A 25,137-nucleotide genomic window follows, 5' to 3' on the forward strand; every position below is an offset into this window, starting at 1 on the left:
CTGCTGGGCACTGGCCTCCTTCCTCCACATGGTTCTCTGGCTCCCTCCTGGCCCCCACCAGGTGCCCAGGCCCCTCCTGCTGCCAGAGCAGGACCCGCCCTCGGGGGTCACTCGGGGCTCCGGGTTGCTGCGCCACCACGGTAGGCGACAAACTGAATGGCTGTTAAAACCACCCCAAACCCCTGACTTGACCAGGGAGCCCCGAGGCCCAGGGGGGTGGGGAGCCCCCCCAGAGCGACCGGGACCCGGTGCAGGAGTCGGCCGGGCGGTGCCCCCGGCCCCTCCGGCCCCCAGCACAGGGCTCCCTGCCACCCTGGTGGCACTTCCTCTCCTGTGTCCCCAGTCCGCTCCTGGCCCACTTTGGAAGTCGGGCGCCCGTGGGCCCTCGGCAGGGGCTCGCCCCTGTCTCTGCGTCGGGGCCCGTGGGGGGTGTGTGGGCCCGGGGGGTGTGTCTGGACACGGGCGATTGGGCTCACTCCCTGCGTGTCTGTTCCTCACGGCTGGCCCTTCCCACGAGCGGCCGGGAGTGGTGCCGGGCCGTGCATCCTCCGTGGGCACCGCCGGGCTCCTGGGAGCCCGGGCCCAGGCCTGCCGGTCTCGGCGCGAAGCGGCACGGCGGGGCAGCTGCCCCTGGGGTGTGGTGCTGTCGCCGGCCGGGGCAGCTCTGCGGGTGGGTCGTGGCCTGTGTGCCCACGTCTCCTGCCTGTCTGAGCCCGGGACCAGGGACAGACTGGTCTGCAGGCTCCTGTCCCCGCGGGCGCCCTGGCCCCTTGCACAGGTGAGCGCTCAGGGGACTGGGCGTCCCCGGGAGCGAGCCCTGATGCCCAGGCAGGCCCTGCGGTCAGGAGGGCTCCACCGGGCGGAGGTTCCCTGGAGCCACGCCCGACACTGCCTGTGTGTGAGGCAGGCCCGGCCGGAGGGCTGGTCTCAGAGGGCCCCCCCCCCCCCGGGCTGGCATCAGCAGGGAGGTGTGAGGGGCGATCCCCCACGCTGACCTCGGGGTGCCCTGCGGTGGTGGGGGCGGGGTGCCAGTGCCGGCGCACTGCGGGGACCGCGGCCCAGGCGGGGCGGGGCGGGGCCTGGCTTTCTGCACAGGCCCCGGCAGCACAGGCCTGCAGCCGCCGCCCCCACCCCACCCCCACCCCCACCGCGGAACAAAACCGGGGCAGAGAGAGGCGGGTGGCCGAGTGGGGCCCGGAGGGCCTCTCCGGACACGGTGGTCCCGCCGCCCCGTCCGAGGCTCGGACCCCCCGGGCTGCAGTTCGGAAGAAGCAGACGGGCCCCGAGGGTCTGCGGTGCGGCCGTTTTTAGCGGCGGGCGGTGACTCAGAGCGGCCGGCACCCAGCTCCCTTCCTGTGCCGCCGCCTCGGCCTCGCGTTTCGACGCGGCCAGTCACACCGCGCCTCTCGGTCTCGCTCGGCCGCGCGCAGAGCCGGCCCCAAGCTTCCTGTGCCGCGGCCTGGGCAGCCGCCGGCAGAGGCCACACCAGGGCCCCCGCTTCCTGGTGGCCGCGGGCCTGGGGCGCCCCTCGGGGGGGTGGGGGGGGGGAGTTCTAGAGCCAGAGCCCCCCCCCCCCCCCCCGGGCCCCCTGGGAGCGGCTCCGGGCCGGCTTCCTGGGGGCCTCGGTGGCCGTGACCATGCTCCGTGGCCGGCAGCTCCGGCGGGTGGCGGGGTTTCCGTCTTGCAGCCCTGGCATGGCCGACCCTCCGAGTGTGTGTCCAGGTCCCCCTCTCTGTGGGGCCGCCCACCGGGGTGCTGCAGGACGGCCCGTCCCGATTTAGGAGCCGGCAGCAGCCCCGTTCCCAGGTGGGGGCCATGTGGGGGCCCCAACGGGAGACTGGGGGTGCGTGGAGGCAGTTCAGCACGTAGGGGCCGCGTGCGGAGGGCGCTGGGACGCAGCCACCGGGTCCCCTCAGTGGGAGGCGAGGCCCAGCCCCGACCCCCGGGCAGGAGCCCTGAAGCCCAGGGCGCAGAGCTGGCCTCTGGGTTGGGGGCAGGTGGAGGGGGCGTTGGGTGACGGCGGCCGGATGCCAGAGCCAGCGTGGCTGGACTGCAGCACGTTTGTCAGAGGGGGGGCTGTCTGTGGGCGTCCCACCCCTCTAGGAGGGGACCTGACCTGACCCCGAGGGCCCCGCACGCTGGGGTGGCCGTGGGAGCTGTGAGGCCACTGCCCCGGAGCACGGGCAGATGTTGGGGTCACCGTGGGGGTGTGCTCACTCTGCTCACCCAGGGTGTGACGTGTCACGGCGCCCTGTCAGCGCTGGCCCAGCGGCCCCCGGAGGGCAGGGCCCCGCTGGCCCACAGCGACCCAGGGGTTCAGGGCAGCTCTGCAAGCCTGCGAGGCTGCCTCTACCCCGTGCTTGCTTCCCGGCCTCCCTCCCTCCTGCAGCTGCTTCCGGAGGCTTCCAGCCCTGCGGGGGGAGGCCCTCGTGCAGATATGAGAAGCTGCTCGAGGCAGAGGGGCTGACTCCTGTGGGGATGGGGCGCGTCCTCACCGGCGTGAAGGGGACCAGGGCTGACCGACGGGGGAGGGCCCTGGGGCGGAGCCCTTTGGGGGTGGGTGGGCTGGGCGCCCCTGTGGGGAGCAGGGATGGGTCCCTCAGGCGGCCGCGCAGGGCGGAGGCAGGTGAGGAGGTGGCGGCGGCCCCAGGACACTCAGGGCCTGGCCGTGGGGCGCTGGGTCCTGGCCTTTCTCCTCGACGCCCTTGCGTGTCCAGCCCCCGAACGACCAGACGCTCACGTCCAGGGGGGCGGGGTCGTGGGCGCAGGCAGGGGAGAGCCCCGGGCCCCGGGGGAGCCTGCCCTCGGGCGCCCGGTGAGGATGCCAGTGCCTGGGGCTGCCCACGGCACCGCCACTGACACCCGGGTCAGAACCCGCCAGCCCAGACGGGCTGGGGCCGGGCAGCGGCTGCTCACGGGCACTGGGTTCTGTTGGGGGCAGCGGAATGTTCTGGAAGAGGGTCGTGGTGGCGGCCGCACACCTGGGCACTCAGCGGTGCACAGGGTGGCGCGCCATGAGGGTGCAGGGGTGGCGGGTGCCCTACCTCGCGCCCTGGCGGAAGCGGGGGGCCTGGTGGCAGAACTAAGCAGCGGGTGGCTCTCGGCCTCCTGAGCATCCAGGGCCACACGTCCGGGCCGCTCTGACCGGCGGTCCTCCCGGGAGCCCCCCACCCCCCCACCCGGCCCAGGCTCAGGCCCCCTCTCCCCTGTGCCCCCAGCCTCCTGCGGGAGCAGTGGATCCGGGCCAAGTACGAGCGCCAGGAGTTCACCGACCTGGACAGGCAGGAGCCGTACTCCGCAGGTGAGGCCGCGGCTCCCCGTCCTGCATGCCCCCCCCCCCGTCCCCACCCCCCTCACCCCGACTCCCCGGGGCTGCAGAGCCCCTAGGAACCCCAGGGGGCTCGCAGGTCTGAGCAGTGTCCCCAGGGACCCTGGGCTTCCAGCCTGCGACCCGGGGCTGGGAGTCCCTGCTGCTGGCGGCCGGGCCTGAGGGTGCGCCTGGGTTCCTGCTGCCAGGAGGGGGTGCTGCTGTGGTGGCAGGAAGGCCCCAGGGGGTCCGGGTGCGAGGCACCCTCTGCCCCTCGGAGCAATCCCTCCACGTGGGCGGCCCCTGCAGCCCGCACGCCGCACAGCAGGCCTCTGGGCCCCGCGCCTGCAGCCCCCGCACCCGTCCACTCCCCTGCCGTCCCTCTCCTGCAGCCGCTTCCTCCTTGGCTGACGACCCCTGACCTGGGGCTGCGGGGTGGGGAGGGGGGCACAGGGACATCCTGCCTGTTTAGCCCCCGGGACCCTCACAGGCTCCGCCCTGGCCTGAACCCCGCCGGCGTGATCTGGAGCCCCCGGCGGGCTCCCTGAGGCTCCGGAGTGTGTCAGCCCTGGACGACACTGTGTGTGACCTCGTTCCTCGGGCGGGGCCAGCCGGGCCGACAGTACCACGGCCGCCCTGGGTCCGCGTCCATTTTCACACTAGGACTCGAGTCCAGCTTGGGCGTAAGGAACAGAGGATGTGGCTTGGCTGATACAATCACTGCCGTCAGGCATGGCTTGATCCAGGCGTGGTGTCAGGCATGGTGATGGCGTGCTGCCTGCCTCCGCACCAGGGCCGTCCTCGTGGTCCCCGGGGAGAGCGGGCCTGGGCTCCGGAGGCGGGTGCACCCGCGGGCGGCAGACCCTCATGTTGGACCCTCGTGGGTGCCGCAGGGCGAGGGGAGGCTCTGCAGCGAGTCTGGGCGTCGGAGGGGCAGGTGAGCCTCTCCGGGGTGGCTGGCGGCCCTGACCGCACCCCGGCCTGCGGGTCCTCGCCGAGGGCTCCTCCCGCCCGGGGGGCGCGGGGGTTCCCGGGGGCACTTCCGGCCCTGCCCCGGGCTTGCCGCAAGGACACTTTCTCACCGTGGAATGCAGAAGTGCCCGCGGAGGAGAAAGGGGAAATGCAGGGCTCGGGCCGGGCCGGCCACGCAGTCGAGGTGAGGGCAGGGCCTGCCTCCCCGCTCAGGCCTCCGCGTCCCGGGGCGAGGAGCCCGCACACTCGGCTCCGGTGGGGTCCCCGGGGTGGCCCCGCAGAGCTGGCCAGTGCGGCCGGCAGGGCGAGCATCGGCGTGGCTGCGCCTGGACCCCAGGCTGAGGTGGGCTTCGGTGGTCCATGCCAACGAGGAACAGGCGGGGGGGGGGGGGGTCGGACAGAAGAACCCCACCTTCCCGCGAGCGTGGGAGAAGCGCAGACACGGAGTCCACGGAGCGTCCACGGAGCCGGGGAGACCCCCGGGGCGCTGGCACCGAGGGCCTGGTCCCGAGACTCCGACGAGGATATGGGGGAGGGTGCCAACTTCCCGCCGTGTTCCCCGGTTCCCCGGACGACGGGCTCTGGGTCCCGGCCACAGACTGGACTCCGAGCACCAGACACGGGTGACCCGGCCTAGGGGGGAGGCCGGTCTGAGGGGCAGCGGGCAGACAGGCGCCTGGCCAGCAGCCTTCCCGGGCGTCAGGTCCTGAGATGCGGGCTGGACGGGCACCTGGGAGGGCAGGGGCCGCACGGGGCGGCCTGGGGCCCCTCTGTGAGCGGGAGGGGGCCTGTGAGCCGGGCACAGGTGGCGGCCCCCGGCGGGACCTGGTGTCAGGGAGCAGGGTGCCGTGTGAGCGCAGGCGCCAGTGGACCCGGTGGGCAGGTGCCAGCCTCGGCCCAGGTCACGGGCATGTGGGCGGCCCCCGGCCCCTGCCCCCCGACGGCCGGGGTGACCCCGGAACAGCTGCTCCTGGCTCCCTCCCGACCCGCCCCCGCCTGGGGCCCGGAGCCTCAATGGCCGCCTTTCACCGGCAGACAATGTGTCCTGTTGTCCCGGGGACGGGCGCCCAGGCCACCCCCAGTCACCGACCGACACGGCCCTTCCTGCCCGGGCGGGGCACCCGTGTCCCCCTGCCCCCCCCAGCTCCCCTGCACCTGACCCCAGCGGTCCGGCTGTTCATTCAGGGCGGGAGGTCCGGCCCCCACCCCGTCCCACTCCGTCCCACCCTGGCTCTGTCCCGGCTCGGGGTAGGTGGAGCCAGGGTCTCCCTGAGGGGAGCGACAGGCCCACCCTGTGCCTCGGTTTCCCCACCTGAGTCGTGGGGCCTCGGGCCCAGCCTCGGGTTGTGGTGGGGATGTTACATGACCTCAGCGCGGGCACAGGGTGGGCCTGTGGCGCCCCGGAGTCGCCGGAGGGGGTTTAGCTGAGGGAGGGGTTTGTGACGGGTCAGCTGGGAGGCGGGGGAGGGGGGCGACGCTGCCCCCAAGACCCAGGCAGGCCCCTGAGGCCTCGGCCGTGGGAGTCGGGCAGAAGACGCTGCAGGCTGGGCCGAGTCTCCGGGTGTTGGGGCGCGGTGGCCCCCAGCTCAGAGGTTGTCGGGGGACCCTGGCCAGCACCTGAGCAAAGGTGCTGCTGTCACCGGGCCTGAAATTAGGCGCCCTGGCGGCTGGCTGTCGGCAGGCACAGGGCGGGTCGGTCCGAAAGGCCGCGGGAGCCCGCCCCCGCCACGCCCACCTCGGGAGCAGGGCCCCTGGGCTGGGAGTGGGGTCGCGGTGGGTGTGTCCCTGTTCCCGCCGCCGCCCGCAGTCCCGGGCTCTGCTGCCACCTGCTGGGCGCCGCGGCCCGGGCTCCCGCCGCCCGGTGGCCTGGGACAGGGACTGTGTCTGCGCCGGTTTCCCCCTCCACGAGGTGGGCACGGGAACGGGTGCGTTCCGGGGATTACACGGGTTCACGGGCGCCAGGTGCTGGGCGGGGCCCTGTCGGGGCGAGGGGACCCCGTGCAGGTCCCGTCCCGCAGCGGACGCAGCAGAGCTGCCTGCCGGCGCCGTTTGCGGAGTGGGGGCGCGCCGCCGCCGCCCCCAGGCTCCGGGAGACGGGGCCCCTCCGCGTCCTGGGGAAGGGGGCGCCGCTGCGCCCTGCTGACCCCAGGCCGCTGCTTTCCCGCCGCTGCCGACTCCAGAGCAGAGGAGGTACAGTGGCCCCTTGTCCCGGCGTTGGGAGGCTGCGGGGCAGCGGGTGGGGGTGGGGGCGGGGCAGAGGGAGCCCAGCCGCCTGCCTGCGGCCCTGTGATCCCACCTGGAGGTGCCCACAGGAGGCGTGGCCACGCTGGGCAGGAGCGCTGTTCCCGGGCCTTGGCCTGGCCAGCACCAGTGTGCACAGGACCGGTCACTACAGAGGAACGGTCCCCTCCCCCTGACTCCATCCCTGATGGGAGCTGCGGAGGGGCCGGCAGAGACCTCTGCCGGGTGCCCACCGGAGGGCGCTGTGCTCCGCGGTGGCCGTGGGCGCCACAGCGGCCTGGGCTGCCGGGGCATCCCGGTGTGGGCAGGGCGGGCCACCCGGCTCCAGTTCCTGTGGTCGGGTCTCCCTCCGCCTCCCGGGGCGAGGACCCTGTGGTGACCTTGGCCAAGGACACAGGGACATCCAGGACCCTTGCCCGTCCCGAGGCCCTTCCTCACACCTGCCAAGGCCCGCTGTGCCGCAGGCGGCCTTCCCGGGTGCTGGTGGGAACCTCCTTGGGCCGCAGGGCGGCCCGGCCCGGCCCCTGAGCCTGTCTGACCTGCACCCCCCGTCCCCAGGATACCGAGAGGGCTTTCTCTGGAAGCGGGGCCGGGACAACGGGCAGTTCCTGAGCCGGAAGTTCGTGCTGACGGAGCGGGAGGGGGCCCTGAAGTACTTCAACAGAAACGACGTGAGCCGCCGGGGCGGGCCGGGCGAGGGTGGGGGCCGGGCGTCCTGCCTCCCCGCTGGGGGCCCCTGCACGCAGCGCCCTGTCTGTCCTCAGCTGCCTGGGTGCCGTTCTCGGGAACCGTGCCTCCTTTAACTTAGGGACACGTCCCCTGGACACCCCCCTCCACCCGGGGCCCCACTCACTCACCCGCTGGGACACAGCAGGAGCGAGCTTGCCGCTGGGGGGCACCCCTGCACATCAGTGGGACACGCAAGCAGACGCTGGGGTGCCCCTGGGCCCCCCAGGCAAACGGGGGGTGCGCAGGGGAGGGAGGGCCCAGAAGGCTGTGCAGCGGGCCCAGCTGCCCCAGGCCTGCTGCTGAGGTCGGCATGTTGCCGGGACGGGGCGACTGGGAGGTTCCGCGCCCGAGGCCTCATCCGCCCCTGCAGCCCCCGGGCCTGGACCAGGAGGAAGCCGGGCCTGCCCTCGGGGGCGGGGCGGGGGCAGACCTGGCAGGAGCCTCTGTGGCAGGGCGGGTGCCTGCCCAGGTGTGGAGTCCCATCCTGGTCCCCTGGGTCCCCGGCCAGGCAGCGCGGGCCCCACATGGGCCCGGGGCCCGGTGCTGAGTCCAGCCTTGCTTCCCAGGCCAAGGAGCCCAAGGCCGTCATGAAGGTGGAGCACCTGAACGCCACCTTCCAGCCGGCCAAGATCGGCCACCCGCACGGCCTGCAGGTCACCTACCTGAAGGACAACAGCACCCGCAACATCTTCGTCTACCATGAGGACGGGAAGGTGGGCGCGAGGGCGGGCGGGCGCTGTGTGTGGGGTGTGTGACCCTGGTGACTCTGGTGCCCCCCTGCTCATGCCGGCCCGCCCTCGCGTCCCAGGAGCGAACCCCGGGGGCCGTGGGGCAGGAGCCTACACCAGCGGCGGGGCTCGCTGGGGGGCGCGGCATCACCGTTCACCAGGGACGCCGGGCTGGGGCTGTCTCCTCCCGTGGCTGCTGGTCGGGCCTCAGTGCCCAGTGCCCGGGCCGCACCGGCCCCCCGGGTGAGCCGGGAGGTGTGACGGGGCCGGCGGCTGCTCCTCGGGGTTCAGCGGCCTCTGCCCGTGGGGCGAGTTTCGATGGCCGTGCGGGCTTCCCGCCAGCCCCAGGGCGGCTCGGGTCAGCTTCCGTGTGTCTGGGCAGCGGCGCTCCGTCCGGCCGCCCACGCGGTTCCCGTGTAGCCTGTGGCGCGACCCCGCCCTCCCCGCGGATCTCGGAGGTCCACGTCCCCTCCCTCTGCCCCCCCCCCCCACACACTGCGGGTGTGTCCGTCCTGCGGGCCGTTCCGAAGGACCACTGGCTCCAGGCCTTTCTCTGTTTCCCTCCTTCATCTCCGCTCTCATCTCGCCGGGGTGCTCCTTCCTTCCTCCTGCAGCCCCCGGTCGAGTGGGGTCCCGCTCCGGCTCCGGGAGCCGGGGCCAGGCTGCTGGTCTGGGGGAGTCAGCGGTGGCAGCGGTGGGGGAACTTCCATGCTGTGTGGACCCCCGCAGATCTTGGGGTGCGGTGCTTTTGTTTCCCTTCGCCCCAAAGTGTTGTCTCATCTCCCTTGTGATTTCTTCTTCGATCTGCCGGTTCATTTGCGTAATTGTGGAAATGCACAACTGTGTGCGTTTACACACGACTGTGTGCGTTTACCAGGGTTCTTTCCATTGTGGCCACAGAAGATACTCTGTGTCGTGTTCACTTGTTAAAAAAATGATATTTTATTGATTTCGCCATCACAGTTGTCCAAAGTTTTCGCCCTCTGCCCCCCTCGCAGCACCCCCCACCCCTGAGGCCACCCCCCACCGTTGTTCACGTCCGTGGGTCACGCCTGCGAGTTCTTTGGCTGCTCCATTCCCAGGGTGCACTTACATCCCCGTGGCTGTTCTGTAACTACCTACTTGCACTTTTTAAAAAAGAGTTTTATTTACTCATTTTTAGAGTCTGGAAGGGAAGGAGAAAGAAGGAAAGAAACATGAGTGTGGTTGCCCCTCACATACCCCCTACGGGGGGGGACCTGGCCCGAAACCCAGGCGTGTGCCCCGACTGGGAATCGAACCGGCGACCCTTCAGGGTGCAGGCCGGTGCTCGATCCGCTGAGCCGCACCGGCCGGGGCTGCCTCACGTGTGTTGACGGTCTGCCGTTAGGCACGTGAAAGTGGTGCCGGCCCTCACACCGGCATGTGTTTTCACGTTCGGTCTCCTGGGTCGCGTAGGAGGCACAAGGTGCAGTCACAGCCATTGTCACAGCCGCAGCCGCTTTCGTCACTGGCCGAGTACGGCCCTCTCGGCGGCTGCGACGCGGCCCGGGGAGGGCCCTGGCGTCTCCAGAACTCCTGAGAGCTTTTCTTGGGGGGAGGCAGGTCTGCCGGCCATGAGCCCCCCAGCTTTCGTTTCCCTGGGGGCGACGGGACCCCTCCCTGCCTTTGGAAGGCTGGTTTTCCAAGGCACGCGGCTCCCGGCCGACAGGTTTGCTCCCCCAAAACAGTCGGGCCGCCGCCTCCCGGCCCCCAAGCGTCCGATGGGGAACCCGCCTGTAAACCCCGGAGGGGCTGCCCTGTGGGCAGCTGACATCCAGCTGGGGAGACTGGTCCCTGCTCCCCCTGCTCCCCAGGACCCTCTTCCCAGGCGTTTCCACGGCGCCCCCTCCCACGGGACCCCCTCTAGCTCCGCCCGCTGCACCCCCACCACCGCCCCGCTGCACGTCTGCCCAGGTCTGCTCCGCTGTCAGGCCTGAGCTGGGGTCAGACTTTTCCTTCCGGCATGGACGGTTCCTTTTCCTGAGCCCAGAGCTGCTGCCCCCACAGCCTGGTTCCCTGCGTGCTCAGGACTCCCCAGACCCCCCTCGGACCGGGCCAGCTGAGGCCGGGGTGCCGTTGGGCACCCTGGGGAGGGGCCCCAGCCCCAGCCGTTGGGGCGCCTGTCCCGGACCTGCACCCACTGCTGACCGAGTTCAGTCGCTTCCCCAGACCCCACACCCGGAGGGCGTCTCCGGAGCCCCAGGGTTCTGGGAGCAGTGGGTGCTCCCTGGTGGTCGGGAGGCGCTGGAGCACCCACTCCTGGCCCCGGAGGGTCCCTCGGCCGTGCTGGGGCCTTCCCGGTGGTCCCTATGCCCTGTGCTGGTCCTGTTTCCTGCAGCCCCGACCGGGCCCCTCCCTCTTCTGTCCCCTCCGCTTCCTGTCTCGGCTCCTCCCGGGGATCGTCTTCACCTTTGTCCTCCACACCCGTCGCTGCTGCTCCGCCCCCCTGCCCCCCCCCCCCCCCCCCCCCCCCGCTGCAGAGCCCCCTGGTCTCCCCAGGCCCTTCCCACAGAGCGCGTCCCGGGTGCACGGCCCAGCAGCACCTTCGCCCTGGCCGGCACCTGTCCGGCCAGGGGCTCGACTCCGTCCTCCAGGGCCGGGCTTCTGGGGGCGGTTTCCCTGGAGGGAACCACCCTCGGCCCACATGGGCCCCGGGAGGGTAACTTCAGTTCCTGGGCAGCGGCCCCTGTGCCCGCAACACCTGACCCTCGGGCACCTGCCGGGGGGCGGGGCAGCCTTCCTCCGGGCCTCCTTCCTCAGAGCCCCGCCCACGGCTGCGGGGGCCTGCTCCTGGGGGGGCCTGCTCCTGGGCGTGGGGGGGCTCCTTGTGCACCTGGCAGGGCTGCCTGGCTCTCCTCGGCCCCAGGGTTCTGCTGTGCCTCTGGGTGCTACACCCAGGGCTCCGGGCCGTTCTTCCAGCTCCGGGGGTTAGGCCTTGGGAAAACGCCCCCCCACCCCCCGCCCCACAGTGAGAGCAGGAGTTCTCCGCAGCCTCACCAGGAGCCCCTGTGGGGCACTGAGCCCAGGGAGGGCGGAGGGCGGAGGGCAGAGGGCGGGAGGCAGGCAGTGAGGGTGGGGGGACCCCAGGAACAGCCCCACCTGGGAGGAGCAAAGGCCCCTAGCGCCCAAACGGCGTCAGGGTCTGGGTGGTTGGCATGGGCTCCTGCTGCCCCCCTGCCCGAGTGGGGTCCCCACTGGGTCGTCCCAGGCCCCACAGGTGCACCCTGGGCGGGGGGTGGCCGGAGTGGGTGGTGCAGCCTGTCTCCGGGCTGCCCCCCCTGGGGCCTGGGGCCCGGCCCACACGCAGCCTCTGCCCCCAGGAGACGGTGGACTGGTTCAACGCCCTCCGAGCCGCCCGCTTCCACTACCTGCAGGTGGCCTTCCCCGGGGCCAGCGACGCCGACGTGAGTGGCTGCCTCCTGGGGGGGGGGCGAGGGCGGGGGGTGTGGCCGGGGGGCTCACCATGGCCCCCATGGCCCCTGCCCTGAGGCCAGTGGCCCCGCAGGGGACCGCAGCAACCCGTCTGGATTCCGGGGTGCCTGAGCTGAGCTGTAGGGGAGGGAGCGGGAGCTGGGGCTCGTGGGGAGCGGCGGGGGGGGGGTGGTGGACAGGCAGCCGAGCCTCTCTCCTGCCCAGCTGGTGCCCAAGCTGACCCGGAACTACCTGAAGGAGGGCTACATGGAGAAGACGGGGCCCAAGGTGCGTCTGCCGCTGCCCTGGGTCCCCTGGGTCTCACACGGGGTCAACGCCGGTCACCTGGGGGGTTCCCTTGGGGCGGAAAGGTGAGGCCTCAGCTGGCCGGCACATCCCTGCCTGCAGGGTCATCTGGGGTGGATGGTCCTGGCCCCCAGAATATGTTGTAAGTGCAGGGGCCCCACTGACGGGCCCCCCTCAGGTCAGCCCTGCCCCTCCCCACCCTGTACCTGGGCCCCTGCTGGGCCCCGCCTCAGCCACACGGGGACCCTCCCAGCACTCGCTGGCCCCACGGCTCAGACCCTGCCTGGGCCCACAGCGGGCGGGGGAGGCCGAGGTGAGGGCTCTGCTCCCCCGGGTGAGCTGTGGTCAGCTGGGGGCGAGGGCGACCTCCGACCACAGCCAGGCCCTGGCGCTCCGACCCACAGCAGACGGAAGGCTTCCGGAAGCGCTGGTTCACCATGGACGACCGCAGGCTCATGTACTTCAAGGACCCCCTGGTAAGCCGGGGCCACGGCCGGGGCCAGCAGCCGTGCAGGGTGGGCCTGCCGCCTGCCCCCGCCGCCCCGGGGCCGAGCGCGCCCTGGCCGGCCAGCTCCGCTGGGAGGGAGGAGCAGCTCCTGGGGCCTGGGGCCTGGGGCCCGCTGGCCTCCCCCAGCTCTGCGCACGGCTGGGCCTGGACCGGAAGCTGCCCGGGGAACAGCCCTGGTGGCCCCTGGTGGCCCCCGCCCCCGGGAGGGGAGGACAGAGGGCTGGGCCCCTGTGCCGCTCAGCCTGCGCCCCCCACCCCCGCCCCCGCAGGATGCCTTCGCCCGGGGAGAGGTCTTCATCGGCAGCAGGGAGAGCGGCTACACGGTGCTGGACAGGCTGCCCGCGACCACCCAGGGCCACCACTGGCCGCACGGCATCACCATCGTCACGCCGGAGCGCAGGTTCCTGCTGGCCTGCGAGACGGAGGCCGAGCAGCGGGCCTGGCTGGAGGCCTTCCGGAAGGTGGTGGACAGGCCCATGCTGCCGCAGGAGTACGCAGGTGAGGGCCTGGGGCCAGGGCCGGGGCCGGGCAGCCCCGTGGGGCCGGGGCGCAGCCTGACGCCCGTCCCTCTTCCAGTGGAAGCCCACTTCAAGCACAAGCCCTAGTGAGCGCCGGCCCCGGGGGCCCGAGGAGCGAGAACCCGGCGACGTGGCCGGGGCCGGGCAGCGGGGCCAGTGGACCGAGGAAGCCGCCGGCGGCGCCCGGGCAGCCCGGCTGCGGCGGGGACCTGAGCTGGAGCTGCGCAGCGGGCCCCGGCCCGACCATGGACAATGCCTGCTGCCCTGACCCCCAGCCCCCTCCCCGGGGGTCCCACAGCCCCGCACTGACTCCCCTGCCACCCCCGCCGTGGGACCCCCCCGACCGGGGGGCTGGACTGGGGACTACCGGTGGCCTGCATGCCCCCCCCCGAGTCCCCCCAATAAGTATTTATTGATCATCTGCTGGGTGTCAGTCTCGCGGTCCTGGGGGTTGGAGAGGGGCACCGCCTTCAACCTCAAGCTGCCCTGGAGGGCACGTGGGCCCCGGGGGTCAGAGGCCTCCAGGCTGCCCACTCCTGGCCCCCTGGGGCGCCTCACTGCCCAGGCGCCGCCTCCCCTTCCCCAGCCAGACCGCGCCGACTCGAACCCTCAGAAGGCGGAGGCCCAAGGCCAGCTCCCCGCCCCCGGGGCCCAGCGTGCTGCCTTCTCCTCAGCAGTTACAGCCACTGGGAACCCCCCCCACCCCGGGTGCCCCGGCCCCACTGCCCAGGGCGGGGGTCTGTGGGACGGTGTTTGGGAGGAGGAGGTGGCGCAGGGACCTTTCCCAGGAGGCCGTGGGGCCTGGCCAAGGAGACGGGGCAGCTCCCGGAGACCTGCGGGTGGGGCGGCCGGTTTGCCCCTCTCCTCTGACCCCAGCTCTGCTGCTGCCCCGCCCCCACCCGCACTGACCAAGGGGAGACCCGGGTCAGAGGGCAACCCCGAGGGGCCCCGTGTGCAGGCCAGCAGCCCCCCGGCCCTCCTGGGCCGGCCTCCTCACCTCCCCCTGCACCCGGACGCGGGGCGCCCGCTCCATGTGTGGGGGCTGTGAGCTCTGCCCCATGCGTGCCCGCGCGTCCGGCCAGGACACGGGCCCCCACGGCGTGTTAGCAAGAACCGAGGGGAGGGCGTCAGGACTGGCCGGGCGAACTCCCCAGGACCAGGGCTGGCCACCCTGCTGGCCAAGGGCCCGAGTGGACAGGGCCACTCCCCGTCTGGTCAGTGGGCCGGCGGGCCCGTGCAGGGAGTGTCCGGGGCTCTCTGACCGAGTCCCTCCCTCCGCGTGCCCCGAGGGGGAGGTGTGCAGGCGCCATGTTCCCGGCCAGGACCGTGCCCCTCGCAGCCGCCCTCCCTGACCCGCGGGGCGGCTGCAGGCCCTGCCGTGAGGAAGCGCGTGCCCTTCCACGGTGGAGGCAGGAGGGGGCGTCACACCGACTGCGTGTGCTGCACGGCCGCTCGGCCCGCCTGCCGCGTCTGTCTGGGACGGGTCCTGGGCACAGCTGCACGTGACACCGTGTGCTCCGCCCCCACCGTCCCCGAGTGCGGCCGCTCTGTCAGGTGCAACTCCTGGTTTCCAACCCCACACCCACCTTCCCCACGCCCCGCCCGCCCTCTCCAGAGGACCCTGGGGGTCCCCGGCCCCAGGGCGCACCCTGGGGCCCACCTGCAGCGGCCGTGTGTCCTGCCTGCCCTGTCGGCAGACTCAGTTTCTCCAGACCGAAACCCAGGGGGGCGCTCCTGCGTGGCCGGGGCTGCGGGCCTCTGCTCGGCAGCGTCCTCGCCCCGGGAGCCCCCAGAAAGAGCCAGTGCTGCGAAGCCCGGTAGAAAGGGTTTATTTGCACTCCACAGGTAACACAGCCTTCCAGTCCCACCGTCGCAGCCCACAGGGCTGCCCGCGCTGCCCCTTCCAGGCACGGGGGGCACGGGCACGGCGCGTCAGTCCGCTGCTCCCGTTCCGACTGTGGGGAGAGGGTGTGTCCCGTTCCAGCTGCCCGGAGCACCCGCGGGCCGGGCCCCTGGCTGCAGGCCGTGTGCCGGTCAACGCCGGGGACGCGGGTCGGAGGCAGCGCCGCTGGGCACACACGGCCCCACGAGGTGGGAGTCCCGCGGCCTCCGCACACTTGCCCAGCGCCCGGCAGCGGCCACGGCCTCCGGGACGTGGCAGGGAGTGGCCCCGGGGCCCCCAGGGCACGTGCACGTGGGGGCGGCCGACGGCGGCCCCGGCACCCAAAGCAAACCAGAAACGAAGGACTGGGGGAGGCCGGCGCGCAGGCCTGTGCTTTATTGTGGGGCAACCCGAGGCCGCGGCCGCCCGCCCCCGGCCGGGGCCCGCCCACAGGCGCCGACGCAGCTGCCGCAGCCTCCGAGCGGGGAGGGCCCGGGGCTCCCACGCGGGACCACGCCGCCAGCCGCAGGCCTCGTGCAGGTGGAGGCGGCGTCAGTCGAGCTCGATGGGGCTGCTGTCGTCCTGGCTGTCCTCGCCCTCCTGCTCCGAGGAGCCCATGAGGCTGCTCAGGAGGTTACCTGGAAGCAGACGCACCATCAGGGGCCCGAGGCCCCGCCCCGGGGCCCGCAGACCCCCACTGGGGCAGGCAGGCCAGGAGAGGAAGGAAAAGCTCCGAAACCGGAAGGGGAGAGGTGAAACTACCTGTTTGCAGGTGACAAGGCCTTACGTGCAGAAAACCCTAACGGTCTTCACCTCAAAACTGCGGAAGCTAACTCGGGGATTCAGCCACACCGCAGGACACGGAATCCATGTGCAACAGACAACCCCTTGCCTCGTGGGCAGCAGCTCTGAAAACCCGGACCCGGAGTCGCACCCACGGTCCCGCCCCGGCAGCCCCGTCCTCGGGAGAGGCGCGTGCGAGGGGCCCCGTGGATGCTGCGGGACAAGGTGGGGGGCGAGACTCGGGGGCACTGCCCCCACCCCCCGGCCCGGACGGGTCCCACTGCCCTCCCTCCCCACGCCCCCAGTGACACACTTTCTGCGGGAGGTCAGGGGGCCGAGCAGCCAGAACAGCCTGGAGGAGGAGGACGGGGCCGGAGCGGGCAGCCCGGGAGCAAGTCACAAGCTCAGGCGGCTACGGACTGGGCACAGGGCAGGCTGCCCGCAGGGGAGGGGGAAGCTGGGCCCCGACAGGGCGCACGTACACGGGGACGCCCTGAAAACGCGTGGGAGGCCGGGACGCAGGAGCCGAGGCGGCGAGAGGCTGGGACCGAAACGCCGGGAGCTCCCCCATGCAGACCCGCACACGCCTCCTGGCCGTGACCCCGAGGACCCAGGCGTCCCAACGGCGGACTCCCCCCGAAGCGCCGAGAAGCCCGGGGGCCCAGAGGGGAGGGCCGCGGGGCGTGTGGGCTCACTGACGAGGGGCGGCCTCTCTGCGGGGGCGCGATGCGGGGAACCTCCCTGCCCCCCCCCAGTCTCTGCCGTGGACCCAACGCTGCTCTGAATGCACCGCCTCAGAGGAGAGACCGCGGCCCCAGGACGGGAAACAGGCTGGTGAAGCGTGCACCCGACGGGTCAACATGCAGAAAACACAGGGAAACACCACAGTCCAACCCAGAAGTGCCCGCCCGAGTGGCCGCGGCGCCCATAGGAGGACGGGCCATCGCCAAGAGGGACCTCACGGCACCACCGCGTGCCCGGGGGGACGACGGCGTCAGCACGGCCCTCAGGCACCGCCGGCGGGCACCCAGTCACTCCAGGGCCCGCACCCCGGGGAGCCGAACGCAGGGTCTCCGCCCGGACCCCACGCTCCGACGCTCACAGCGGCCGACAGGCGGTGGCAGCCCAGGCCGGGGGCCGGCTCTCCACGCACCTGGAGAGGACAGTGTCGAGGGCCCAGGCAGCCCGCACATGGGGGGGCTCCTGGGGCCAGGTGGGAGGGGCGGGTGTGTGTGGGGGGGCAGGTGAGGATGCCCCGGGAGGACGGGGTGATGGCCCCCCACTCAGAAGTGGTGAAAACGGTCCGTTCTGCATCCCGTGTGGCTCCCACAATAAAGAAGCCAGAAAAGAAACCCGGCCCCCGTCCTGCGGCCGTGAACAAGGAGCCCGGGGGGGCGGGGGGGTGGGGATCAGGGAGAAGGCCTCGGGGCGGCGGAGGCGCGGCCAGCGGGTGCGCGGGGCCTTACCTAGCAAGCCCCCGTAGGAAGACGTCTGCTTGGGCGGCACCCCGAAGAAGAGCTGTCCTATCCTGTCGAGGTACTGGAGGGCGGGGTGGCCGTGAGCGGGCGCAGGGACCCCCGCCCCCTCCCCCGAGGCCCCGGCCCGCGCCCTCACCTCGTTGTACATGGGGTCCCGCCGCAGCGACGGCTGGTACTGCTCGCACAGCACCGTGAACACCGTCAGCTTGCCCCTGGAACAGACCAGACAGCAGGGGCTCGGCTCCGCGGCCGCCCAGGGGCGGGCAGGGAGGACCCGGGGTGGAACGCGAGGGCCGCAGGCGCCCGCACCCCCCGGCACGCGCGCGCTCACCCGTCCACGGCCAGCAGCAGGAACCAGATGAAGTTGAGCAGCGGCTGCACGAAGGGGGGGCCGTCCTCGATGGAGGGGTGCTTCTGGGTGTACGTCGCGAACACCACGGACGCGCTGCTCTTGTTCTTCAGACACAGGAACCTGGGGCGAGGGCGTGGTGTTCCTGAGGGCGGCCGCTAGGCCCCGGCCCGGGAGCCAGCCCCACCGGGTCTCCACAGCTCAGGAGCGGAGAGAGCGAGAGCGGGTGGGCACGGGGTCCCGGGCAGACAGAGGAGGGAACGGCAGGGTTCCGCCCCGCACACGGCTGTCGGCACTGGCTGGGCCCCGCCCGCGTGCGCACAGCCCAGGGACTGGGAGTCGAGGCCCCGGGAGGGTGTCCCCACTGTGGGGCAGGCAGAGGCGCGGGCGCCAGCGATCAGACCCCTCTTACCAGGGCGCAGAGAGGGGCCGTGCAAAGGTGGCCGAGACCCTCCACTCGGAGCCACGTTCAGCCCAGAGAGAGCGTCTCCGCCGAACACCACGTGCCAGACCAGCGGGCCAGGGCCCCCCTCGCCCATGGCCCGCCGGCCCCCAGACCCCAGGGTGTCTGTGCAAGGAGCGAGCCCACCCCGCGCTGCGTGCCGGCGTCGACACTCAGAAAAGCTGTCGGGAAGGCAGCCAGGGAAGGGACGGGGCGCCGGTGCCCGTGGGGACGGCGTGTCGCTGCAGGGACCGTGGGAGGGATGAATGAGCATGGCCTCGGGGCCGCGTCCCTGGCCCCGCACCCCACGGAGACGCAGCTCTCCGCCCCGCCCAGAGGCAGACGCGTGAGGTGGGGGGGGGGGGGTGGCAGGCAGCGTGAGCCGGCCCTACTCACTGCAGGGGGGGGGGGGGGGCAGGCAGCGTGAGCCGGCCCTACTCACTGCAGGGGGGGGGGGGGGGCAGGCAGCGTGAGCCGGCCCTACTCACTGCAGCACGGCCTGGGCCACGAACATGTCCACCTCGCTGCGGAAGCCCCGGGCGGTGGAGTACTCCACCAGCATGTTGGCACAGCCCTCGCCGTCGGTGGAGTGCAGGAAGTGGTACCGCGACTCGCAGTAGTTTTGCTCTGCGGGGGGGAGGGGCCCGTCAGCACAGAGGCCTCCCGGGGCCTCAGAGACGGCCCCTGGCCTCACTGGCGCGGCCGTGGGACGGGCGTCGCCTGGCAAAGCGAAAGGTCGCCAGTTCAGTTCCTGGTCAGGGCGTGGGCCTGGCTGTGGGCCTGGCCCCTGGACGGGGTGTGCAATCACTGCTCCCCCCCCGCCCCCTCCCCTAAGAAATAAACACCGTATTTAAAAAACTAAAGGTGTGCCTTCTCTCACACTCCCAGCTCCCCTGCCCTCGGGCTGCACCCCGACGACCCAGCCCGCACACCAGGTGCCACCCGCCCCCCACCCAGCGGCTCCAACCGCCCCGGGCCACCCCCGAGCACAGCGCCGCGAGGGCAGTGACCCCGCTGGACGGTCCGACAGGGCGGCTCCGCACGCCACGGTGGCGTGGGTGGGGCCGTGAGCAGCGGTCCGTCGGGAGCCCCGACCCGCACTGCGCCTGCTCCACGCCGGCCCGAGGAAACGGACCACGTGTGTCCTGGGGCCCTGGACGTGACCGCAGGTGCCGGGACCCCAGGCTGCCCGCTGCTGACCACTCTGCTGGGTGGCTTCATCCTCGTGAAGCTGCGCCCAGCATGCGGGTGGACACACGCGTGGGCCCGAGCCACAGGCCGGAGCGCGGCACCCGCACGGGAGTCCCCGGGCGCCGAGCTGGAAGCAGGACCGGCACCAGGACACGGGCACCACCGCTGGGCGCCGGCCAGGGGGGCCACGTCCCTGAGAGAAGAGACGGGTGCTGGGCGGCGGGGCCCTGAGAGGGGTGTGGGGGGCAAGACGCTGCCCGGGCCCGGGCCCCTCCACACGGTCGTGGCCCTGCCCCAGGCTGGGCGGCGTCCCCGGCCGGAGGACACGGCCGAGAGGAGGCAGCGGCCCGGGCACCCCGTCCACCATGGCCGAGAAGCCCCGAGGTCCGCTGGGGAGCGAGGGGAGCCCGCGGGAGCCCTGGTGCGCCCACGGCAGACCCACCTCGCCACAGGGTGACGGCCAGCAGCTGGTGCAGCCGCGGGTGGCCCAGCCTCCCGGACCCTCCGCCAGACCACTTCAGGGCTCTGGACACGAAGGCCACTCGCTCCGGGGAGTTGGGGTCCATCAGGCTGAACAGTCTCGCCAGGCTTTCTGGAAGCACACACACAGGCTCTCGCAGAGGGGCGGCACGGCCTCGGCTCTCCCCGCAGCGTGTCCGAGGGGGCCGGCCGAGCAGCGGGAGCTCGCAGCCCCCGGGGGCATGTGGGCGGGGCCCCACAGGGCCCCGTGCTGCCCCCAACCATGCCCAGGGGAGCCAGCTGGCGGCAGGGGCCTCCTGGCAGCCCCGGGGGGCAGGTCCCAATGGCCGACAGCATGGTGTCCCCGGTGCGCGTGGGAGGGAGGGTCGCCCCGTGAGAAAGCTCACCCAGCAGCTCCTCGGCCACCTCCGCCTCAGCCTTCTCCAGCGACTCCAGGACCAGCATGGACAAGTCCGCGGCACTGTTTTGCTACGAGACGAGAAAGCAGACGGGACCCCCACGGTCAGAACGGGGGCCCCGTGTCCAGAACACACAGCAAGGTCACCCCGACTCCCAGCCCCGGCACAGCGCCCCACAGTCGGTGCCGGACCCACGCCACGCCCCTAGCAGGGGACACACCGGCGACGCCCACCACTCACCTGGCCGTGGCTGAAGAAGAGCAGGGCTCCCGAGCACATGAGCTCCCGGGCCTCCGCGTGCTTGTTCTGTGACATGTACCTGCGACAGGGGAGGGGGGGCAGGTGCCAGTCACGCCCAGCCGCCAGAGGGCGGTGCCGGGAGGTCACGGGGACGCGAGCTCCCTGGCAGTGACCAGTGCGCCTCCTGCCAGGACGACTCGAGCTGGGTGCGGTCCCTGCCACGCACCCACACAAGCGCATGCATGCTCACGAGCACACACACACGTGACCTGGTCCCAGCTCTGCCGCGGGAGCCCCCGAGAGCGCCTGGACGGGGCTCCACCCACAGGGACCCCCGGGCCGGCAGCCGTGCAGCCCGTCTCCGCTGGCCGAGGGCACACACCGGGCCCCCCGTCTCAGGCAGCAAGTGCCCAGGCGGGGGACAGGCCCAGATGGGGCACAGACACGCCTGAGGGGCAGCCACACCAAGTCCCCGGGACAGTGGGGCCTGTTTTCGGGGACCAGGGGCAGAGGTCGGACAGTGCACAGGGCGCAGCCCCCGGAGGAGCCCGGGAGAGCGGGGGAAAGAGCCGAGGGCGACAGGCAGCGGGACGGCGCAGGGGCCCTGGTGGCTGAGCGGGGCCGAGAGCGGCCGAGGCCCTGCCCCCCCGCCCCCCGGGGGGCCGCCTGCCAGCTGCTGGCGGAGGGCGTCGCCCACGGCAGTGCAGCCCGTTCTGCCCGTCGTCAGAGGAAGCGCCGTGGGGTGCGACGGACCCCGTGTGTCTCCCCAGAAACCTACAGCCCGCCACCTGCCGTGTCCCAACAAAGGCTCCTTGACCCCCCGGCACCAGGATGCCTGAGAGAACCCCACTGGGGGACACGGGCGCTAGGGGGTGGGGGCAGTGCACACAGCCAGTCCCCCCCAGATGCAGGAACAGCTCCCACAGGGCCCAGTGGCAGCACCAGCACCTGAAAGCCAGCTCCGTCCCCAGAGAGCCCGGCAGCAACGGCCACCAGGCACGGGAGCGGGCAGCAGCTCGCAAGCCCCCTCCCCCACCCGCCACACCCCTACCATGGTGGTCGCTCCGAGGCCCAGATGACACGAACGCTGTGGGGACACAGCCACCCTGGGCCCCCAGGACCATAACGCCCCCCCCCCCCGGGGGTGCTGGCAGCCCAGGTGACAGAAAAACCCGGGTGCAGTGCCGTCCACTGGAAGCAGAACCACCCCCTCCAGGCACCAGCCTGAGCTGGTCACAGGAACGGGCACCTGAGCGAGGGACCGCACCCCCCCTGGACACCAGCCCCTGGAGCACGGTGACGGCGGGGCCACCCGAAGGGACACCAGCCGTGCCCAGGGACCCGAGGACACGGGACCTCCAGCAGCCTCCAGGGCGCTGCCCGACAGGCTGCAGGCTCTGCGGCGGCAGCTGCGCACGCTCGGGAGCAAAGCGACGGGCACATCACCGAAGGGGCGTGAGGGGAACCAGACCGGAGCCCGGGCTGCAGAGCCCCGTGGGGGGGGGGGGGGGCGGTGGACAGAGGGCCCCAAGGAGGAGAAGCAGCTTGAAGCCAGACCCACAGGAGGGACCTGGGGGGCGGGAGGGCACTGCCCAGGGGTCCTGGTCCGGAGCAAGCGAGCGAGGGGGGAGCCGAGAGCAGAGGGCCGGTCGGAAGGCCCAAGAACTCCCCGGACGCAGGGCGGGGGCTGGCCTCTCGCGTGCTGGCAGGACGCTGTCACCGCCACGCAGAAGACCTTCCCCAGGACGCAGGCTGCTCACACTGTCCAAAACGTGAGTGACAGAAAAAAACTGCTCCCCTCTGGGGGGAGGAGACAGCGACCCGCAGACACCCCACCAGACCCCCAGCCCAAACTCTGCAGCCCGGAGCGGTGCTGGAGAGAACCGCAGGCAGAGACACCGGAGGCCCACGCGAGGTCCAGCAAGGGGGCCGCGGGGGCGGGGCCACAGACAGACAGACAGACAGAAGCAAAGCCCCGTCCCTAGGGCCCAGGACAGGGTGCGGAACGCACTTCACTTCAGCACCGAAGGTACGTGGAGGAGGACGGACGTGCGGTTGCTGCCTCCGCGCACCGCAGCTGACCAGCGGCTGGCTCAGAGAGAGACCCCGGTGACAGACAGGAGCTGTGAGCAGGGGCTGGTGGCCCCCGGACAGGGAGCAAGGGCCGCAGCCAGGCCCTGAGCGGCTTCCTCTGGGGGCGCGGTGCGCTCCACAGGCTCACGCGCCCACAGCGCGGACACCCCGAGGCCGGCTGGAAACGTGGGGAGAGAAAACAGAGGGAACCGCCACTCGCGGAGAGAGGACCAGGGGAGCCGGCGCACAGCCGGAAAACAAAGGCTGCACGCAGGCCAGGGCTGCGGCCCCTCCCAGGCCAGCGCCACTGGACCGGCGCCTGCCGGAGCCCCCTGGGAGCCGGCGGGTCACCACGCGAGGCCCCACTGTGCTCGGCCCAAAGACGAACCCCGAGTCCGGGGCCGTGGTCTCCAGAAGAACACGGGTGCAGCCACCACCTCAGGCACAACGAGCTTCAGGACAAGGAAGGTAACAGCACGCAAAGACGGACATTTCACAGGGAGGAGGGGACAGTCCCTCAAGACAAAGTAACATCGCCCCAGCTGGTGTGGCTCAGTGGACTGAGCACCGGCCTGCAGACCGAAGGGTCACCGGTTCGATCCCCAGTCCGGGCACGTGCCTGGGCTGCGGGCCAGGTCCCCAGCAGGGGGCGCATGACAGAGAACCCCACACTGATGTTTCCCTCTCTCTCTCTCCTTCCATTCCCCTCTCTCTAAATAAAATAAAACCTTTTTTTTTTAAGGAAGAAACAAAAAAACAACAAAGTAACTTTTATGTGCGAGCGGTCCGAGGAGACAAGGAGCCCGCCCACGGCCCCTCCGTGGGGCCGGAGCCAAACGCCGACGCCTGCGCTCAGCCCGGGCGCCAGCGGCCAGACCCCGTCCTGCGGACACAGCCCAGGGGACGCCCCCCGGCCCGCCAGGCGGCCCAACTCCTCCTCCAGCTGCGTCAGCACTGACGTGAGCGCGTCAGGACTGACGTGAGCGCGTCGGAGCGTCGTGACGTGGGTACCTGCCCGGGGTGACAGGTCACATCCGGGTCCACCCGCACAATGGCCCCCGCTCGCACGGCCGACGCACTGACACGCGCGCGTGCATCTGGAAACAATCCCGCTGAGCGAACGCGGCCCGTCCGCGGGGCAGGTGCCGCCCGAGTGAAACCGCAGACGACTGCGCCCGCCGACCGCCGGGCGCGAGCTGCGGCCGAGACCTCAGAGCTGCCGAGCGCTTCGGCGTCCCGCTCGGCGCCCGTTTCGGGGGTGTGCGCGTGTGAGGGCTCCCCGATGCACACTGTAGCACCCTCACACCGTTCAGGGACCCTCCTCCCGCCTGGCTCAGGGGGGCCTCCCGGGTGCTGCTGCAGCCACCGCGGACACGTCCCCAACACGGCCCTCGGCAGACCGCTCACTTCTCAGGACTCCCAGCGGGGCGGAGGGGCCCCATCCGTGGCCCACAACGAAGCCGGGGCTCGGAGGGTTACCAAGGCGTCAGGGTCCCAGGCTGCAGAGCAGCGGTGAGAGGCCGGCTGGCTGTCCCCTGGCCTCAGAGACTCGCCGCCGTGAGGCTCATCCCGCTGCTCTGCAGCGTCTCCGAGGGACGGGCTGGAAACACGGCGGGCAGCGTTTGGTTTGGGAAGACCCAGTTTTGCTGATTAATCACTGGGGCGGACGGTGACGGGAATCCCAGGACCAGCCAGCGCCAGGCGACCTTGAGGTTACAGCAGCTCCCACGGCAGCGTCGCAGGCGGGGCGAGGGCGGCAGCGGCGATCGCCCTGTCCCGGCTGGGGCCGGTCCCTCGAAGAACTATCCACTCGGCCCTCCAGGCACGCAGCCTGAGCTCGGTCGGTGGCAACGCGCTCAACCCAAACAGAAACTGGTCAACTGAGGCCGGAGTAGACACCACCTCCGACAGCCAGGGACACTGATTTAACCGCCCCGGGGCAGAAGCTTGACAGCCTGGCCTCCTGGTGCCGAGGGCTGACCCCACAGTCGGTCCCCACGGCTCTGCATGGGCAGAATGAATTCTGCAAGTCGCCTTGGGGACCGTCCCGACCTGATGGGCGGCCCCAAACCACCAAGGGTCGCACAAGGCAGCAGCTGCTCACCAGCGGGCCGTCCCCGTGTGTGAACAGTAGGACGGGACAGCAGTTGAGGCGGGACAAGGGAACCCCGGGACACCGCGCCCAAGGGAGACTGGGAGCTGGCCGTGCAGCGCGGGGGCTGATCACTCAGACTCCGGGGCCACCTCTCCGACAACCGGGACCCCACGGCCCAGCCCCACGCAAGTGGCCGGCGGCCAGCGCAGGTACCCCCGCTGTGCCGGGCAGTAAACACCGCTGCTTCGGCGCGACGCCGAGGGGGCTAGCGAGGACACCGGAACGGAAAGAGATGGGACCGGATGCCGAGCGGGAGGAAAACCGTGAGACTCCGCGCGCGGGCTTCAGACGCCTCGGCGCCCGGGGAACCAGCCCGGGGGTGCGCAGGGCGGGCGGGCGGGGGCGAGGCCGGGGAGCTGCGTCGGCCGCCGCCCGTTCCCACTGGCTCCGCGCCCGGCAGTGGAGCCGGCCGGCGGGCGGGGGCGGGGCGGACGGGGACCCCCAGGCGGCGGGGGCTACCTGAAGAACAGGGTCCGGTACATCTGGTGCGCCTCGTAGTAGTCGCCCTTCTCGACGCTGGCGCGCAGCTTGCCCTCCACGCGCTGGACGCCGCCGCGGTTGCGGGCCCCGTTGCGGGCGCCCTCCTGCTCTGCCATCGCCGCCGCCGCCGCCGCTGCCGCCGCCGCCGCCGCCATGGGCCGGCGCTCCGCGCAGGGCTGACGCTGTCGCAGGCGCGGTGAACAGCGCCTCTCGGCTCCCGTCCCGGAGGCCGCCCGACGTTCTCTACGGTGGCCCATGAGGAGCGGCGCGCGACCACGTGACCGCGACAAGGGCGGACGGCCACGTGACCGCGGGTTGGCCTGGCGGGAGGCCACGTGACCGCGGCGGCGCAGTGACGTCGTTGGGCACGCCGCTGCGTCCGGGGCCGGGTCTCGCGGGCCTCTGCCTTTGGAGTGCCGTGGGCGGGTGGAGAGGGCGTGACAGG

General features: G+C 72.3%; 2 protein-coding genes across 3 annotated transcripts in view; one reads left to right on the plus strand and one right to left on the minus strand.

Moving 5' to 3' along the window:
- ADAP1 (ArfGAP with dual PH domains 1) overlaps positions 1-12,968 on the plus strand; it is a 30,486-nt gene extending 17,518 nt beyond the window's left edge. The window contains exons 4-11 of one of the 2 annotated variants that reach the window (XM_028528203.2): positions 3,219-3,301; positions 7,079-7,191; positions 7,816-7,962; positions 11,319-11,402; positions 11,635-11,697; positions 12,120-12,191; positions 12,493-12,721; positions 12,800-12,968. In XM_028528203.2, coding sequence (XP_028384004.1) covers positions 3,219-3,301; positions 7,079-7,191; positions 7,816-7,962; positions 11,319-11,402; positions 11,635-11,697; positions 12,120-12,191; positions 12,493-12,721; positions 12,800-12,828 — 820 coding nt within the window. In that variant the 3' untranslated portion in view covers positions 12,829-12,968. The remainder of the gene's footprint in view (positions 1-3,218; positions 3,302-7,078; positions 7,192-7,815; positions 7,963-11,318; positions 11,403-11,634; positions 11,698-12,119; positions 12,192-12,492; positions 12,722-12,799) is intronic. The other variant, XM_036013989.1, reaches the window with a different exon arrangement.
- Positions 12,969-14,986: 2,018 nt separating this feature from the next.
- On the minus strand, positions 14,987-24,964 carry GET4 (guided entry of tail-anchored proteins factor 4). The gene is made up of 9 exons (XM_028528910.2): positions 24,672-24,964; positions 19,985-20,063; positions 19,733-19,814; positions 19,309-19,458; positions 18,164-18,302; positions 17,216-17,356; positions 17,021-17,096; positions 16,873-16,945; positions 14,987-15,261 (listed from the first exon to the last, which is right to left on the minus strand). The coding sequence occupies exons 1-9, from the start codon at positions 24,947-24,949 to the stop codon at positions 15,176-15,178; spliced, it is 1,104 nt and encodes a 367-aa protein (XP_028384711.2). The 5' UTR covers positions 24,950-24,964; the 3' UTR covers positions 14,987-15,175.
- Positions 24,965-25,137: the final 173 nt, after the last annotated feature.

Source organism: Phyllostomus discolor, chromosome 13 (assembly GCF_004126475.2).
Source record: "Phyllostomus discolor isolate MPI-MPIP mPhyDis1 chromosome 13, mPhyDis1.pri.v3, whole genome shotgun sequence".
In the NCBI taxonomy this organism is placed as follows: domain Eukaryota; kingdom Metazoa; phylum Chordata; class Mammalia; order Chiroptera; family Phyllostomidae; genus Phyllostomus; species Phyllostomus discolor.